This window comes from Hevea brasiliensis, chromosome 10 (assembly GCF_030052815.1).
Source record: "Hevea brasiliensis isolate MT/VB/25A 57/8 chromosome 10, ASM3005281v1, whole genome shotgun sequence".
Taxonomy (NCBI): domain Eukaryota; kingdom Viridiplantae; phylum Streptophyta; class Magnoliopsida; order Malpighiales; family Euphorbiaceae; genus Hevea; species Hevea brasiliensis.
The window spans coordinates 8,754,186-8,774,828 of record NC_079502.1 but is presented as its reverse complement, the minus strand read 5'-3'; the positions used below and the strand labels follow the sequence as shown (position 1 = coordinate 8,774,828).

Below are 20,643 nucleotides of genomic sequence, written 5' to 3'. Positions count from 1 at the left end.
TAGGAGAGCCTTTTGGGTTCTCTATACATGCTCCACTATTATGTAAGCTTATTTCCATTATTCTTGAAAATGAAGAGGAGAGGCTACACAGTTGCATGCCATTGTTCTCATCGTGTAGAGGCTCATATCTCTTAGAATCGAGGGACATGTTCCCCTTATTTAAGTTTCTAGGTGTCCTTATTATTGTTTTTTTAGTTATGATAAGAAAGAAAAAAGGGTAATGGATAATTGATACAGGAGCAACTTCGCATTTGACATATTACCTAAATATATCACCATATAAGAAAAAGTTTTATTCAAAGGCACAAATGTGTTTTTTAGGATGCCCTATTGGTTATAAAGCTTTTAAATTTTACAATTATATACCCAAACCATATGCATATCCAGAGATGTCATATTCAAAGAACACATATTTTCATATTAGTAACAACCTGTTGTAGATACTTCAAATTCTTTTTCTGCCACTTCCTGCTCCTGATTTATCACATCATGAACTTCGCTCACCTTTCTCATCTCACTATCCTTCACCACATACAACATCTCATACTATAAATTCTTTTCCACCAATTCAATCATCCTTTTTAGTCCATTTCAGTCAGAATTTATTTACCTATATCTCAACCACAAAGTGAATCTTTTCAACTTGAAACTAATCCATCTCAGCCTAGGAGAAGCACCGAACCTACCTCTAAACTAGGATGGCTAATAGATTTTGTGGCAACTATCTAATTTGAAGACCCTTCAAATCTCTTTGCTGCAAGTACTTCCATAAGTTAATCAGGTTCAACAAATACATCAGGTATCTCTATCCCTTCTTTTACCTTACAAAGTCCCATTTTTAGTCCCAATACATGTCATTTGTAGCTAATGTGTTAGTTATTCATGAACCAACTTTTTATTATCTCGCTAAGAGAGATGAAAAGTGGGTTAAAGCCACAAATAAAGAACTTATAGCAGTGGAAGCCAATGGCACATGGATTCTAGCTTGTTTACCTGTAAGGAAGAAAGCAACAAATTCAAAATGGGCATATAGGGTGAAATGCAATCCAAATGGGACAATAGAAAGGTATAAAGCTTGGTTATTCGCTAAGGGTTATAACTAATTGTTTGGCCTAGATTACATTGCAAGTTTCTCACTTGTTGCTAAAAAAATATTAGTCAAATTATTTTTAGCTATTGCAGTATCAAAACTACTAGATTTATGACTCAAAATTCTAGTTGATTTGGAAGACCTTTTCCTAATTTGAGTAGAATAAATATTCATCAATAAGATGGAGATATATTTCTTATATAGGGTAGAACTCCTATATTAGTGCTATTTTTAAATTGAGTGGGACTCCTAATTAGTTTAGGATTGAGGGGATTAACTCTATAAATAGGAGTATTGTGAAACGATTATTTGGCTTAGCCCATGAAGAGTGACTTTGCCCATTGAAGAAAGTGGCTTTCAGCTCATAGAGTGGGATTGCCACTCATTATAAAAGGGGGCTTTGCCAAATGATGAGGATTTGGCTATGCCCATTGATGAGAGGAACTTGCCCATTGCAATCCCATAGAGGAAAATATGCTTCAGTCTAAAGTGGAGAAAGGACATAGAATTCAAGAGAAAGAAATTATTATCTATTGGTGAAAGGGCTCTCCGTGTAGTTGAAGACACCATTTATGGTGTAGTAGTTAAAGTACTAAATATATTAGGTTATGTATATAGGAGACTGAGAGGACTAACTAATGTATTTATTATGAGATGTACTGAGAGTTTTCTTTAGTATAATTTGGTTAATGGGTAGTATAACTTAGAGCTTATAATTGAATGATTTATTTAAAGTTAGTAGAAGATGGCATACTCAGGAATGTAGCCCTATATGAAGAGGGTAAACCAGATAAATATTAATGTTTTGTGTGTTTGCTTTATTTCTTTATAGTTTATATGCTCCCGTAATGCACAACAATTGGTATAAGATCATGGGATGATCTTAGTGAGTTTGGTTGAAGGTAGAGCTCCTGCAACATGTAGAAGTCATACACGTAACATAGAAAATTCAAGCTTATAGTAGTGGAAAGTTAAAATTAAGGTGGAGCTCTTGATGCAAAATCAAGATAGTTAATGACATGAAGATTTTTTTTTTTTTTTGAAGAAAAATGCAACTTACACCTAAAATGAAGATTGAAAAGATTGATGATTTGAAGGGTTCATGCTCAAGCATAGAGATTTAATGATTGAAGACACCTAAGAATTTGAAGTATGCAATGGTTGATGGATTTTATGTCAAGGTAGAGATTGTTAGATTTATAACCCAAAATCCTAGTCGATTTGAAAGATATTTTCCTAATTTTAGTGGGAGAAATATTCCTCAATAGGTTGGAAGTATATTTCCTATATAGAGTAGAAGTCTTATTTTAGTGGTATTCCTAAATTGAGTAAGACTCCTAATTAGATTAGAATTGAGGGGATTAAAACTATAAATAAGAGTATTGTGGAAAAATTATTTAGCTTAGCTCATAAAGAGTGGCTTTATCCATTAAAGAAAGCGGTTTTCAGCTCATGGAGTGGGGTTGTGGCCTATTATAGAGGGGGGCTTTACCAATTACTAAGATTTGGCTATGCCCATTGATGAGGGGCTTTTGCCCATTATAATCCCATGGAGAGAAAGGGGCTTTGTCCTAAGGTGAAAAAAGGACGTAGAATTCAAAAGGAATTCATTCTTGTCCATTGATGAAAGGGCTCCCCATGTAGTTAAAGACACTATTTGTAGTGTAGTAGTTAAAATAGTAAATATATTAGGTTATGTCTAGAGGAGACTGAGAGACTAACTAATGTATTTCTTATGAGATGTAATGAGAGTTTTCTTTGGTGTAATTAGGTTAATAGATTGTATAGCTTAAAGCTTGTAATTGACTGATTTGTTTAAAGATAGTGGAAGATGGAATGTCCATGGATGTAGATCTATGTGAAGAGGGTAAACTACATAAATATTGGTATTTTGTATGTTTGCATTATTTCTTTGTAGTTTACATGCTTTCTCGGTGTATAACAAAAACAATAGCTATCCATCAAATTAATTGCTATAAATAATGCTTATCTACTTGGTCATATAGATGAAGAGCTCTACATGACACCTATAGAGGGCTATCACAAAACAAAACAAGAGTATGCAAGTTTATCAAATCCTTAATGGTTTGAAATAAGCTGAAAGAAAATGGAATAAGGAGCTCACTTCTAAGTTACATTAGTGCGGGTTCAAGCAATCTATGCATGATAATTACTTATTTACAAAGGGCTCAAATGATTCTTTTCTTGCTTTGTTAGTGCATGCAGATGACCTATTAATTACAGGTCCAAACAAAAGGGATATAATTTAGGATAAGACTTTTTGTAATACCTGTCATTTTTCGATGTCAGAATATCTATTACTAACGGAATATCCTGGTGAAAATTAAAACTTTACTAACAAGAGAGTGGTAGTAAGATGTAAAAATATGTTTATGTATGTGTGTTTGAAGTATTCAAAATGCTTTTAAGAAAATGAAAATGTTTTAATGGTTTTGATCAAAGAAAAGTTTTTAAGTGCGTGTTTGGGTAGAAGGAACTTCAGCAGCCGAAGTCCCTTTTTCGACTTAAATCCCTTTTTGGACAGAATGGACTCTGGCAGATGTAATTGAGGTTTCTGTTAGCCAAAAGTCTCTCGACCTTAAGGGTATAAAAGATATCAAAGCCTATTTTACTATAAAAAAACACTTGAGTTTTTCTCTTCTTCCCTCTCTCTCAACTACTGGGGCATACAAGGAGCTATTTGAAGAGATTTTCTTGAGTTTTTTAAGATCTAGAGGTGGATTCTTTCATTTAGAAGTTTAGGAGAGTAGATTCAAACTTTAGGGCTTTGATTCTCTCACTTTCAAGCTCTAAGAAAAGAGGTAACTTCCTTTTCTTCTTGATCTAATAGGTAAATCTAAGAAAGTTGAGGAGGGATTAGGTTTCTATAAATTCAATTTCTTGTAAAGTTGTTTTTAAGATGAGTTTAGGAAGTTATACATGTTAGGTCTAAGGTTTTGTGATATATGTTGAAATTGCATGTTTTTATTGTTAGATTAGTGATGTTTAAGTATTTTAGGCCTTAAAACCTTGATGGATTTGAAGAAATCCTTGAATATGCTATGTTGGGTTTGGGAAAAACCTAGGATTTGAGTTTTTTATTAATGTATGTCAGTATTAATCATGTTTTCAAGTTGTTTAGGCCCTAAAGATGTGTATATGTGGTTGGTTTGTGTTTTGGAACTTTGAGATGACTTTTGAGGTTTATGGGAGAAGGATTATGTAGGTTTTCGACTTGGGAATTCTAGAAATTCCCAGGTTTGGCTATCAAAAACTATTGTTCAGTAGCGAAAGCATGCAGTTTCCCAAAAAAACTAGAAAATTTCCAGGATCAGCAGACGAAATCCTAGGCTTCGGTAGCCGCAGTGGCTACCGCCCAAAATGGGCACCCGATGTTCCAAGGTTTGCAAGCCAAAGCCCCAAACTCTGGCAACCGAACTTGATTCTGCCCATTTTATTTCTCCTTCGATTTCAAGGTTTCAAAACCTAATTTCATGATTCTTAAGGGCCTAAAATAAGATGATTAATATATGTATAGAGTTTTAGATCCTTGTATAACTCTCTAGGGTCTTACTTTATAGGATCAGGCTTGAGAGACTCGGAAGGTTAAGGATCCAAGGATAGCTACCATCGGAGTTAGGTGATTGATAAGCCACAAGAGGTGAGTAATTCTAACCTTAATAAATGAAAACCTTTTAAATTTAAATTATGATCATCCTCATGCATCACGTCATATTTATTTAGGGTTTATGTATCTAGAACACGAATATGTTATATAATTGCATAATTATTACTAAAGCGTGATGGATTATGGATGACCCACTGACTCCCCCCATGTATATGATCATGTTATGTTATGTATGTTATGGATTCATAAAGTCTAAGAGGAGACTTTTACGATGCCTCTTGGTGCATGACGTATGTCATGTTATAAGTGAAAGTCCTAAGGAATCTTTGCATGAGCCGGGCACGTTAGATATCTATATATTAAGTGAAAGTCCCGAGGAGCCTCTATATAAGCCAAGCAAATTAGATTTGGGGAGTCATTGGTGACAAGTCTATCTTATGTGAAATGTTTATAATATGAAACTCATATGGATGATGCATTGCATATGTAGAAAATGAAATGTTTTGGTTAGTTCACTCATTGAGCTTGTGTAAGCTTACTCCTTTCCCCTAACCCTAGGTGCAGGAGTGCAGGAATAGAAGTGTGCTTTGGGAGTTTGAGCACCAGGAGTAACTGTAGAATGTTTTAGTTATGTTGTATGATTAGTGGACATGTAATATGTAAAAGAATAGTTACTATGTTGGTATTCAAGTTTTGATAAATATTTTATTATATATACGAGTGAAGTAATTATATATGTCTAAAATCTAAGCTAATTCCTCATGTAAGATGTATGATCTAATTACACTTTAGTGATTTCACGTATGTAAGGGTTTAAATTTTGAGTCATTTTATATTAAGTTATGAATGAGAAAACTAAAGTATAATGGTTTAGAGTATGCTTGAACTATCAGATACAAGAATTTTTTCATGTATAACAGGTCTTTAGGCTTACTACGGGTTCTGGCAGCCTTAAGCTGACTCAATCCCTAGAGCCAATAACGACCCCTAGCTTGGTCCATTACACTTTCCTGCATGAAGCTTATACAATAAAAGACCTAGGGTATGCAAAATATTTTTTAGGAGTGGAATTGGCAAGATTAGATGCTGATTTGTTCCTTAGTTAAAGGAAATATATATTGGATATCTTAATGCAAAGCCTACAGACTATCCTATGAGCAAAAGTGTTAAGTTAGATACTAATATAGGTGATCCACTTCTAGTATAAGAGAAATAAAAAGAGTGGTGGGAAAACTCTTGTATCTGAACCTTACTAGGCTATATTTCACTTATGTAGTACACATTGAGTCAGTTCCTTCAAATACTAAGAAAACCTCACTGGCAGGCTATGGTCATTTACTTAAATACTTAAAAGGATCACTTGCAAAAGGCTTATTCTTCTCATCTCAAAATGACTACTCCTTTCAAGCCTTTTATATTGCTGATTGGGCAATATGTCCTATCACTTGAAAATCCTTAACAGGATACTGTATTTTCATTGGACTTGCTCTCATTTCATGGAATTAAAGAAATAGTCAACCATCAATAAATCCTCAACTGAAGCATAGTACAAAAGCATGGCTTCAACAGTTCATGAGTTACAATGGATCCATTATCTTTTCAATGATTTCAAGCTCCATATTCCTTTGCCTATATAACTTAAGTGTGACAACAAAGCAGCAGTCCATATCTCAGAAAATCATGTTTTCTATGAAAGGAGAAAACACCTAGACATTGACTGTCATGTGGTTAGATAGCAAGTTCCTAAAGGATTCATTCAAACCATACATGTCTCAGCTAAATTCTAACTTGCTTATGTGTTTACAAAGCCATTAACTTGCCACATCTTCCTTTATTTCTTATCCAAGATGGGTAATGGCAGATGCAAGCACAATAAAAGAGGAGTCAATTGACCCTCTTTCTATATATATTTATTTATGTTGACCCTTCATAAATTGAGTATTAAACCCTCTTTCTTAATGAAACATACTATGATTTTAGCTAATATGTCATCTATTAATTATTTGGGTGTATATATCCAAGTGTAGTAAAGACTTAATCTTTTACTAATAGGAAGTCAATTGAACCCGAAAATTTTCTTTTATTGATTCACCTCTGAAAATGGGATTGGTTAATCTCAACCCATCTCCATCTTAAGGGGGATGAAAAATATTAATTTATGACAGGAAAGTAGTTAGTCTGTTAGTTGAGCTGGAAAGGGAAGTAGTTAGTTTGTTAGCTAAGCTGACAGTGGGTTGTTAAGCAGTTAGAGAAGTTAGAGAAGTAGTTTTTGAGTTGCTTTTTTTCTATATATATAATCTTTGTAGCAAACTCATGTAAATACATGTCATCTAGAACTACCTTGAGCTAATTTGCTTTTAAATAGGGGTAAAGCTACCTTAAGCTTTGGGGAGGCCTCCACCCCTCGAAGTTTTTAAATTAAAAATTTACCCTAAAGTTTAGTATATTATTTTTAAAAATTACTGTTTGTCCCTCTTAAAATTTTTAAAATTAAAATTTTATTTATACATTTTAGTGTATCTTTTAAAAAGAAAAAAAAAATTATTATTTGCCTGTTTAGTATTTTTATTTTTATTTTAACCATTGCTTTTTTATATAAATTTCATTTATATTTTTTATATTATTTATTTTTGATATCTTAATTATTTATACTTATATTTTTATCAAGATTTCATTTATTTATTTTAGTATTTATTTTTTACTCAAAGATAAATTTCTAACTCCACCCCTGCTTTATTTTAAATGCAGTTGGATCACTTTGTGGAATTCTCTTCTTGATCTCTTTATTTGTGTGTCTTAATTTCATGTTTATGCTATATATACGGAGATATCTCAATCGCAGAGGTGGCAGCAGGGGGCAAGGGTGAGCCTTGGCCCCCTAAACATTATCATAAATTTTTTAATAGGTGTATTGAAAATTAATTATTTTAATTAGTCTCAAAATTTTCTATTGCCCCTCTAAATATTTATAAAAAAATCTTCAATAAGTGAATGAATTTTAATTTTTTATTAGTTGGCTCCTCAAATTTTCTATTAGTCCCCAATCATTTATAATTTATTTATTATGATTTAACTTCAAGCATCAAATTACTTTGTTGTCATTAAATGAGTACAAAAATTCAATTAAAAATTAATTATTCAAACATTTTATATTTAAAAATTATATTTTGTTATTTAAAAATTAAACACAAGTCAATGCAATAATAGTTTTTCTATCATATAATCTCAAATCACATGAGACTTTTTCAATTTATATTTTTGTTCTCCCTCTTCCATGGGTATAATATAAAAATTTTCTTGGTCTTACCTCTCATTTAGCTTTATATCATTTATATCAGTCAAATTTAAAAATTACTTTGCGTATATCTGTACAAGTAGAAAAAAAAAATTAGTTGTATTAACTTTTTTGTAAATTTTAGATTGATTACAATAAATATACATTTATTTCTGTCTCATAAATTTACTTTATTGTTTTATTAATCTATAATTTTTTTATCTTGAATTTTAATGATTATTAGTTTTTTATTCTTATATTATTATGCCATATATTCTAGCCATTAAATGTTTATATTTATTTTTTAGTTTTTGGATCTATAAATTTTATGCAAGCATTTAGCATAATAATTTGATATTGACTAATTTTTTATGATTTTATTAATACTATTTAATTTATTATTTATTCTTCTATTAATAATAAATCACATTTATTATTTCTTCCAAATAAAAAATATTATAAATATATTTTTATGAATATTTAATTAATTAATAATATAAAATAGATATTATATTTTTTCCGTTAATTCAATTATAATCAATAACCAATGAATATTTTTAATTTTGATTAAATTCGATTTTTCTCAATTTCAGTTTGTTTTGGTTAGCATTTTAGAATTAATAAAAAAATTTAGTTCAGTTAATCAAATATACAACCTTAGTTAGGCCCCCAACAAAAATTTTCAAGTTTCACCTCTGCTTAATCGAAAACCTGAACCACAACCTCAAGCATTTCTGAGGGAAGGGAATTCAATGGCAGCTCCCTTGTGAAGAACGGGTTTAATAATCGGAGGATTTTTTTTTTTTTTTGGATTTTTCTGAACTTGTTTCTCTCCTACCTGGCTGTGGTTTTAAGGATTGCGACACGTGCCTGATGTCTTGGAGTTCAAGGATTGAGTTATGGCTTGGTTTCTCTAGTCTGATTTCTTATTTGGAAGTTTAATTTTAGAGCCTCGTCTCTGCTTTGCTGCTCTTCTTTGTGACTTGCGTTTAGTAATTTGGCATTTCATGTTTGATTTTCGGAATCTATGCTTCTGGTGCTCGTTTTGGTTTGCTGCCCAAGTCGTGCTTGTTGCCTCAGCCTGCTAAGCGCCTCTGCTTTACTACTGCTTTGTTTTGTGTTTATTTTGTATACAGCTGTTATGGTTTTGTTTTCATGGCGTTTTGTATCTCTGTCAGTTTTTTTCTACCTAACATAAATCACCCTACGTCGATTTCTGTGGGGAGGCCTATGAATCGAGTCTTAATTGAGTGGCCTATACTAAATTGTTTTGATACTTTTACAATAAAAATTTCAATTCTCTTCCCTTTCTTGTAAGTCAAAATGAACAAAATCATATGCCCATGGGTCATGGCAACTTGGTCCAGTTTTTTTTTTTTATATATAAGGCAAAATTTTATTATATAAAATTTTTAACCAAATTAATCAGTTTTTTTTTTTTAACCATGCAATTATTGTTGGAAATATTGAAAAAGCCAATAGGATGGAAGCGGAGGCTATTTGATGCTAACAGGCAAACCCAATTACACCCAAAAGCTACTCGATGCCAACAAGAGCCTTAAGATGTCTTTTCATTGTTGTAGAATAATTATAGTGATAAATGTTGTTAAGATATAAAACTATTTTTAAAACTCCCATCAATAAGCTTAAACTTGTAAGTTGAGAGATTTCTTATTATGGTATCAGATTTTTTAGACCAAAAGGTCATCCAACTCTCATTTATTAATTAAATATTTCAGTATAAGGTGAACATGTTTAGATTAAGGCTCCAAGAATAGTTTATATCTCTAACATAAATCATCTAAGAATTAGAGGGAAAATAGTAGAAGGCAACAACTAATAGCATCCCAAAAAAACCATACAGTGAAAAGACGATAGGGCAAATTATTACATACACCCGATATACTAAAAAATAATACATTAGGTAGTCACAAAAAATTAATTACTTCTTCAATTTAGGAGAATGGGTCCACCTCTTTGTGTGTGAGAGTGCACATGTACGGAAAGCACACAAGAATTTGCGCTGAACTAATAGCTAAATGAAGCTACTGCAATTGATATTCCCAGAATTACTCTCTCCAATTTCTTTGAGGGTTTCCCAAATCATTTCCTTCCCAGTAAAAATGTATTTCAGATGTATAAAGATGCAGTCCAAAGTTTCAATTCCTCTTACGATATTTGTAAACTGTCAATATAATTGAGCTTTGAAATCTGCACCAAAGATTTCTCTTATGCTAAAAGCCATCTGCGAGGAAATTGTTTCATAATATACTACAAAAAACAGGCCGGGTTCAGTGATAGATTAAAGGATTGTCGCTAAATTTGTGGCAAAAATATAGGTTAGTGACGGATGAACGACAGATCCATCCCTAATTGATCACTGAAACTCATTAGCGACGAGGTTTTCAACGACAACCATAATTCATCGCTAATCTGTAACTAATTGCAAAATTTGACTTTCGGCGACGGATTTTATCCTGTTGCTGAAACCTTCATCGCTAAAGTATTATGATGGGTTATTGAAGTATCAGCGACGAATCAGTTGCTAATTCATCACTAATTAATATTTTTACGATATAATTTTGATCATCGTTAAATTTGTCTCTAATACTTGTGTTTCATTATTATTATTATTATTATTATTATTATTTCACAACCTTCACCAAATATATCATGCTTAGAATTCGAGAATTTAAACTTCGACTATATTTGATAATATGCAATATACACTCTATTGCATTTTACTGAATGTAGTCTTACCATATTCATTCTTTTGACCTCCCTCTAATACTTGTACTAATTGTATCATGTAACACCCTTTAAAAAAAAAAAATCTTTTGACGGGTCAAAGAAAAAAAAAAAAAAAAAAAAGAGAGGGACACGGGAAAATAGAGAGCTACGGTGCTGCATGCACTTTTATTTGATAGAAAATTTAAAATATGAGATTTGAATTTATTAAAATTATAGATTTTTTAAATTATTAAAGTTATAAATGTGGAGAATATTTTATTTGAGAGTGTAAATATAAAATAATTTATAAAATTGTGTTATTTAAAATTCATTTAAAAATTTATAATAAGTAAAATGGTGTTACTTAAAAATGATATTTGGTTTAACATTTTGGAATAGTTAATAGCTATTTCGCATCCAATAGTTACGTGTTAGGTAAAATTTATGAATATGTTGCTGCTGATAGTTGATTCTGATATCAATCAACTGTTGATTCTAGTATTGATCAACTACTGATTCCTTCAGCCTTGTTTTTAGAATTTTTTCTTATCAGCTAATAGTTATTTTATTTTATTTTTTTATATAGACTCTATTCCTCTTTTAAATTTTATTAATTATGAATTTTTCAAATAACCTTTTTACATCACTAATTTATTTAAAATTATAAAAAAAGATAAATATAAAAATTATAATTAAATTAATCGTAATGTTCATTCTTATAAATATGAATATACATAAAAAAAATTAATTTTACTTTTTAAAGATTATATATTTTTCATTTATGCATTTATTAGTCATTTTATATATAATAATAATAGTTAAATATAGTTTTACTAAACGTTTAAAATATATATATATCAATTATCAGATATTAACTATATATCGGCTATAACTAAAGCTAAATTAAACAAGCCCAAAATCTATAATTCATTAATAATTTATATTAAAATTTAATTTAAATATTTTATTTTAAAATTTGATATTTAAACATAGCAATAAAGAATTAAAATTCATAAATAATGGTGAAATATAATAATAATAGTTAAATATAATTTTACCAAATGTTTAAAATATATGTATCAGCTATAAGATATTAATCGTATATCGACTATAACTAAAGCTAAATTAAACAAGCCCAAAATCTATAATTCATTAATAATTTATATTAAAATTTAATTCAAATATTTTATTTTAAAATTTGATATTTAAACATAGCAATAAAGAATTAAAATTCATAAATAATGGTGAAATATAATAATAATAGTTAAATATAATTTTACCAAATGTTTAAAATATATGTATCAGCTATAAGATATTAACTGTATATCGACTATAACTAAAGCTAAATTAAACAAGCCCAAAATCTATAATTCATTAATAATTTATATTAAAATTTAATTCAAATATTTTATTTTAAAATTTGATATTTAAACATAGCAATAAAGAATTAAAATTCATTAATAATGGTGAAATGAGTTATAAAATAGAATGTTATTTGGGCTATCAATTTATATTTTTTTTTTATTTTGATATTAATGGGTATTAATTTTCTCATAGTTAATTTTAGTTTATTGATAAACATAACCGCCTTTAACTTTGAAAAATCGATAAAGTGACTCATTTTTCTCTTCCATCTTTCTCATTATTTCTCCTTTCCTCTATCCTATTTCGGGGTCACCAATGAATTTCTCGTTAGTACCTATCCTTATATCAATTTTTTTTTAAATTTTTTGTTATTTTTATTATTTTCTTTAATAAATTTTTATATTTGTATTCTTTTGGAGTAAAGTTTATTCTGTGAGATTTGCATCCATTATATATGAAATGATTTGAAGTTCTCTCCTGAATATTATAATCTTACTCCACCTTACGGGGATCATATTTTTCCTCATTAGTAGGGTTTTATTCATTTTTCACTGCATTTCATGGACTCTTTGACAGTCTAAAATAGGGTTAATTGCTAAATTAACCTAAAAAAAATTCTAAAGTTTGGCAATTTTTGTAATTAAATCCTGAAACTTATATAATTATCAAGTAAATTCTCACGTTTAATTAATTTCTTAAATTAATCTGACCGTACAAAAAACTGTTAATATACTTCATAAATTTCTACGTCAGCTGTCATATTGTTATTGAAAAAGCTACATCATAAATCCCAAATTTGTGTTAATTGCTAAAAAAAAATCATGAAATTCATCAATTTTCACAATTAAACTCTAAATTTTGCACAATTATCAATTAAACTCTTACGTTTTATTAATGTTTCAAATTGATCCGACCTTTAATAAATTATTAGTATACTTTAACAAATCAGAAATTACAATCTAAATTTTTTCTGTAGATAAAATTATCTTGTTCTATTTTAATCAACATACACATTCAAACTAACATTAATAAAACTTGTTCACTGTTACTATATATATGCACAATAACATAGTACAACCTTAAAAACAGAGCAAAATAAAATAAAATTAAATTCTTCCTTCTCTGCACAGTCAACTCTTTTTTTAGATAAACTATTTCATCCTTTAAAAAAAAAAATTTTGTCTTTATCAATATTTCAACTTTGCTTAACATATAATTAATCAGGGTATTATTTTGATTACACTTTTCATTAAACTACAACCATTTTTCAGTAATTTTATTGTAAATCTCATTCAATTTTATAACTTTTTTTTCTTAAGAGTATTTTTTTGCAGAAATAAATGCGTAAATAGCATCTTCTCCCAGCCATTGCAAGATAGATCAAACTAATAAAAGAAAGAACAGTCATTTCCCAAAATCAATTGCTCATTAATATCAATTATCAACAAACTTATAAAGTACAACTCCCAACCAAAATAGTTAAAATAAAAGCTATTACAATTACTTGCTAAGCACCACATTCTAATGGTTTATTGACGGTTAAATTAATTTGAGATATTAATTAAACGTGGAGGTTTAATTTATAATTATATAAATTTTAGGGTTTAATTATAAAAATTAGCAAATTTTATGATTTTTTTGACAATTAAATATGATTTGGGATTTTTGATGTGACTTCTTTAATAATGATATAACAGCTGACGTGGAATTCCTATTAACTATACTAATAGTTTATTGACAGTTAGGTCAATTTGATACATCAATCAAACATGAGGATTTAATTGACAATTATACAAATATTAGAGTTTAATTACAAAAATTAGAAAATTAATGAGTTTTTTTGGCAAATAACTCTTTTAAATTACAGCATAGATCGTTGACTTCTTTTAACTAGAAACTTTTGATCTTCATGTACAAGTAATTATCTTCCATTAATGGAGTTTGATATTGCAACCTATTTCTCTATTAATATTTAGTGATTTAAACCTATTATGGACTATAGATGTAGCAAGTTTTTGGAAGAACAGTTTTGTAAAAAGGTTTTCTAATCGTCCAAAATAAAAAATAACTAATTAATATTCAAAAAATATTATTCTCCTTTATTAAAACCATTTCTAAGTAGAAATTTTTAATTTTTTATGTTTATTTTTTTTTTCTTATGAAAAAATTTATGATGTATAATGTTATTAATTCCAATTTAAAAAGAAATTGTAAAATCACAATCAATTTAATTATTCAATTATATGCTAATTTCACTATTATTTCTGAATTTTCTTGTGACACCATAATTAATTCATTCTTCTCCCTAACTTTTTTTTCCCTGTGTCTATCTCTCTCTTTCTTTCTTTTTTATTTTTCTTTTCCTTTTGTTCCTTTCACCCAAAAGAGAATCCAGAATTTTTCATTATTTTTAAGATTATTACAATTAAGAAATTGAGAACAACTATTTCCAATTATAAATTCGCAAAATGCAAAACTATTATTTTTTAACGTTCATAGCAATATGCTTGTCAATAAACTAGAATCAACTGCTAGAAAAACATTCACTAAAATCAAATAAAAAACATAAATTCATAATTCAATTTAATTATCCAATTACATACCCATTTCCCGATTATTTATGAATTTTAATTTGTTGCAGGTGCACTTGCAACACCATAATTCATCCTCGCTCTAACTTTTTTTTTTTCTTTTTTTTCCCTATGCTCCGACTTTCTTTTTTTCTCTCTTTATTTTGTTCCTTTGACCAGTCAAAAAGAGACCCTAGAATTTTCTATCATCATTTTTTTAAAACTATACTTTAGTTTTTAAAATTTAATTAAACTTATAATTTAGTCATTATAATTTTAAAATTAAATAATTTAGCCCTTAACATTTTAATAAGTCTATAAATTAGTTATTACCATTAAAATTTCAATTAAATTATTATTAATTTCAAAATGTCCCTAATTTTATTTTCAATCTGAAAACAATTTAGCTCTTAAGGTTTTATTTTATTAACAATTTAATCTTTAAGTTTTTGTTTCATTAACAATATAGTCCCTATATTTTTTAAAATATGAATTCCATTAAATTAAAATTTTTAAGTTTAAATTATATTTATTAAATTATGGATAATTACTTCAAAGTCCTTAAAATTCTTTATTAATTACAAAATCATCCATATATTTTATAAATTGATCCTTAAATATTATAATTATTTATAAATAATCCCTTATAATTTTGTAAAATTCTATTTATGTTATTAATATTTTAATAATATATATATATATATATATAATATTTTCATATATTATATTATATTGTTATATATAAAAAGATAGAAAAAAAATAAAATATGAATCTGGATGCAAATTGTTTATAAAATAAAATTTAAGAGACTAAATAATTTTTTAATAGAAAATAAAGTTAAAGATATTTTAGTCTTTTTTACTAAATTTAATGAGAAATTAACAGTAATTCTAACGGCAGAGAGTCTAACTTTTAGTTTATTAAAATGTTAAAGATGAAATTGCTTTGTTTTAAAACTATAGGGATTAAGTTGTTGATTTAATAAAATCTCAAGAACTGAATTATCAATAAAATAAAACCTAATGAACTAAATTGTTTTCAGATTGAAAATGGAGTTAAACAGTATTTTGATAATTTTTATTAAAATTAATAGTAACTTAATTAGAATTTTAACTACAAGGACTAACTTATTGGTTTATTAAAATGTCAACTTACCCGAAAAATTAACTAACTTCAGCTATATAAACGCTGCATCCATCTCATATGGGACAGTGAGGCAATAAGCTTTCCTAGGTAGAAGAAGAATAATTATGTATGGGTCTCTAGCTCGATCTCTTGAAAATTTCCGTAAAAAACATGGTTTTGAGCATAAGAATGCACAAGTAAATGCATGCCTATTGTTATAACCCTTTTAACAAATCTAACATTTTTGTCTTTCTTTGTCTTTTGCTCTTCCAGGGAGGAAACAAAGGCGAAAAAACAAGTTGATTTCTTAGAAGTTCATCAAAAAGCATTAGATGACTTGGTGAACGTTAATTCTCTCTTTACAATAGCCGTGTTTGTGGGCTTGTCCTTTGCCTCTCCAGGCCAACACAGCCTTGAAAACCGACCTGAGTGTGATGCAGACCCAGGGGTGGCTAAGAGGCTTATCCTTTATGAAGTTATATCATTTGCTTTCTTCCTCCTGTCAAGCTTGGTAGCTAAGACACTCAAGGTTTTTCTCAATATTTACCCAGATGAAGCAATGGTAGGGATTCATAAGCTGTTGAAAGGCATTATGCTTTACTTGTCAGCAATCGGATCTATTATTGGTATTGTGTTTTTGTCACTTTCCATGGCTAACGTCATCCAGATAAGGGTTGGCAAGCTTTCTTGTGGGAGCCGATATGCTTTAAGTGCAGTTGGATCACTGTGTGGAATTGTGCTTCTTGCTCTCTTCATTTATGTACCATTAATGTTGTTTGCTATATGGAGATCTCTCGCACGAAAACCTGAACCCCGACCTCGAGTATAATGTTTAAAATAGATGTCTGTCTGCACTCTGCACAAGTGTTCGTTTCTATGCAAGTGAAGGGTGCAATAATTCGTTGTTCTTGAGATTTAATCTGGTGATTTGGTCATTTTTGTTGTTTGCTTTACTGTTAGTGTAGCAGGCTTCCTATTCGCTCCTTGGGTTTTGCTGGTGTGTTCTTTTGCTGTTTTTGTTTCTTTGTTGCTGTACCTCTCCTGTTAGGGCCTCTCTTAGCATGCTTCTTTCTTGGCATAAAGTCTTGACAGCTCATGCCAAGTGGTTCTTAACTTATCATTAATAAATTTCCTGCTTATTAAAAAAAATTATTCTTAGTACAATCTGCGGTACTATTTTGTAATTTTGAAAAGTAAAATTGTAATTTGATATTTTTGTTTATTAATGCATTTCATAGCTACGATTAGTCAGAATAAAGGACATTATTAAATATACTCATTCTTATAATATATGAAGGAAAATTATTTTTTTATTAAATTTATTATGTATTTAAGATATAAATATGTATAATTTATATATTTAATAAATAAATTTTATTATATATTTTATATATATTAAATTTATAATAAATCAAATATAAAAAAGAAAAATCAATACATGAAACTTATTTCTCCTAAAGTTAAGAAACAACGGTAAGTTTGTGTGTGAAAGGCACTATTTTGTAGATACTGTTTCCTTCCATCACACTTTCACATTTAAAGCGTGTGACGTGATCATTCGATCCTATTAAAAAAACATTGACGGAACTAATACTAATTTTTCTGTTAAACATTTGAGAGTTGAAATTATTTTTTAAATAAAAATATTATTTTAAATGTTATTAAAAAATATAATTTAATAAAAATTATTCTATTATTTTTATAATTAAAATTTATTAAATTTAATTTTAAATTATTTTTTAATATCTCTAACTAATATATTTAAAAAAGTAATTTTTTCAATAAAAATATCGAACAGACTCTTAATGTAGTAGACATTGTAGTGTCGGGTTTTTTAAGTTTATTTCTTAATAAAACAAGTAAGCTTTTTTAGGCCAAAAATAAAATTAAAAGAAATAAGTCTAAATAAGTCACTGAATGAGATAAGCGTGTTGAGTTTATTCATACCCTTATATAGAGAGGCCAATTCCATAGCTGATGATTCGGTAAGGAAGGGTGTGAATTGTGTATAAGACTATTGCATTTTTTATAATTAAAATTTATTAAATTTAATTAAAAATTTAAGAACATGAACAAGAAGAAAAAAATAAAAGAAATTTCCCAATCTTTGCTGATCCTTCGAATTTTCTCAACATTCTAAGAAAAACTCTCATATGTCACACCCAAAACCAGAAGAAACCCGGACATGGTTGCTGGATCTCCACGCGAAGATAACATCTACGATACATGGCCAAGCTCGACAAGCAAGCTGAGCACTGCAAGGAAATGGTCCAATTCATGGAGAAGGTCGTCTTTTCCCCACCAGACTCGGACGGGCTCACTGTCGAGGAGCGCAATCTCTTCTTTGTCACCACGTCGCTACAACCAATGGCGAAGCCACCTTCAACCGAAGGAGTTAATTTTTCTTTAAAAAAAAACTTTTGTTACTTTTAAAAATATTAAATTAATTTTTTTTTAAATTTAATATTTGTCTGCCGTAAATTTAATATTTACCATCTGTTAATTTTGACTTAAATAAAAAGACAAAATATTTTAATTTTTATCCCCTTTGTACCCTTAAAAATACTTATAAATTAATTTTCATTTGTCTATTTTATAATAACTTATAGAAAAATTATAAAGAGTTGGACAAACAAGATTAAACAAAAAAAAAGTAAAAAGGAAAAAAATTAAATTCAATTGTTTGATTTAGAAATAAGGTGAGTAATTTTTTATTTATATTTAACTTTTTCTTTTTTTTTTAATTTTATCTCCTGAATTTAAGAAAAAAAAAATTATTATAGTTTTATTAATTCCTTATATTCAATTATCTCCTCAAAACAATTTCTGATGATTTGTATCAAAATTTTAAAGTTCTATTAATTCTAATAATCAAGTAACTTGCTATAATTATCATTAGTACTTAGAATTGTTAAATTTCATATTATTAAAATAAAATTATTGTGATTTATATGTGGGTGTTTCTCGAATTTTATTTTTATTGGAATTGTGTAAATATTTGTTATTATATTTGGTTTTTAGAATTATTAAAATTATAATATTTAATTCTTATTTTTTTTAAATTAAAATTTTTTAATTTTAGAATGAACAAAACTGATTTTTAATTTGACAGTTAAACAATTTAATAAATATACATTATTGATTCAAACTTTTGATTTAACAGTCATACAGTTTAAAAAAGAATTATTGTTTTACTATTAATGATATTTTAGTAAGAGAAGCTAAATGAATTTTGATAATTATGAAATTATATTAAATATGAATTATATGAAATTAAATTGAATTTTATATTTTAATATTAATTCTAATTACAGTATTTCGTAACACCTCAAAGATAATTGAATATCAATTCTTATTAAATCAAATTAGGAAAAATATTTATTCTAATTTTAATTCTAAAATTTAAATTAAACGCATCTTTACATAATTTTTCTTCTATGAAAATTTGCCCCTTAACCTCAAATTCTTTCTTGGCGACTTGCTACAATCAAGGAATATAGGGTCAAGATTAATGGTGAGTCTGCATACGTTGTTAAGGTGATTTGGGAGTTGTCTTGTTCTTCATCTCCTTGTTTTAGCAATTTGATATCTATAATTTCAAGTGATGATTTGGTTACTTGATCTAAGTTTTGTTAAATTTTTATAGCAAGTGTGATGATTTTCGTGTCTTTTGATTAGATCCATTTGATCTGGAAAATTTTTTATTTTTATAATTTTTTCTTCATGTTCATGTTATTAAATTCTTAATTTTTATAATTTTAATTAAATTTAATAAATAATATTAAAAATTAAAGAAAATAAAATTTTATTACATGAGAACTAATTTAAGCCTAAATGAAATGTTCTGGGTTTATTAGGTTAAAAAGATTAAATTGAACTTATTTAGACTTCAATATAAAGTTAAGAAATTTAATTGAACTTATTTTTAAAATAGAATAAAAATTTAAAAAGAGAAACTAATAATAGAAACATATCAGGAAAAACTTATGTTATATTATATATATATAAATAATATATAAATATTCTTAATTACAAAGTGATTTTTTTAATGTAGTGTAATTTTCTAATTTAAGACATAATTACAGTAATTATTTTAACACTCTCCCTCAAGCATACATATTGTATGCTCTTGTCATATGAATGTAATTAATTCTATATCATTAATAATATACTAGGATTTTGTCATAACTCAAATTATAGGCCGAACCGGCACTATGATTGGAGTCAGCATAATGACCCCAAAACTTGTAATAAGTCTTACTATTCTCTAACCCAACCATAAAGCTCGCATTTGAGCCCAATTTTAAGCAATCAACCAAACAGAGTCCAACCATAAACTAAACTACCCAACGGGGAGTTTTTGGCTCACCCAACTTGTAATAACAAAATAAAATCATTTTGGGAGCTCAGCTCACCCATATAATCATCCACAATTCAATATGATCGCTAGGAGCTTAGCTCCCTCATCCACGTAACCCATTCAATTCACAAATCCACATATACATAATTAATAAGTTACAGATTTCAAATAGTAACCTATTACAGTCACAAGTCAAATAAAATATCCTCTAACATATGTGGAGTTCTAGAACTTTCAAAAGTTACAACACAAAACATAGATAGAGCAACGAAGGGACCTGCGAGGTAGGAATCAGGTTAAACACAAGTAAGAGTCCTCCTGTAGCCTGGGAAAAAAATGGGTGAACAGGAGTGAGCGTTCAACTCATATAGTAAGATATTGATTTTACATACAATTTTTATAACTATCTAAGTCCAGTGCATCTCTAAGAATGAAATGCAACATCTTCACACAATTCCAACAAGTCAAATCATAGTCACACCAAAGACAATCTGGAGCAC

The 20,643-nt window shown here is 28.3% G+C and overlaps 1 protein-coding gene across 1 annotated transcript; it reads left to right on the top strand.

Annotated features, from left to right (window-relative positions):
- Positions 1-851: 851 nt before the first annotated feature.
- LOC110642274 (uncharacterized) lies at positions 852-16,908 on the top strand. The gene is made up of 2 exons (XM_058128529.1): positions 852-1,066; positions 16,057-16,908. The coding sequence occupies exons 1-2, from the start codon at positions 852-854 to the stop codon at positions 16,610-16,612; spliced, it is 771 nt and encodes a 256-aa protein (XP_057984512.1). The 3' UTR covers positions 16,613-16,908.
- The last annotated feature ends 3,735 nt before the right edge of the window (positions 16,909-20,643 follow it).

What these genes read in the sequence shown, in the direction of transcription:
- LOC110642274 (XM_058128529.1), top strand. Translation starts at nt 852, where the DNA reads ATGTCATTTGTAGCTAATGTGTTAGTTATTCATGAACCAACTTTTTAT. An exon ending in CCAAATGGGACAATAGAAAG is followed by an intron (nt 1,067 to 16,056) that starts GTATAAAGCTTG and finishes TTGCTCTTCCAG; the next exon opens with GGAGGAAACAAAGGCGAAAA.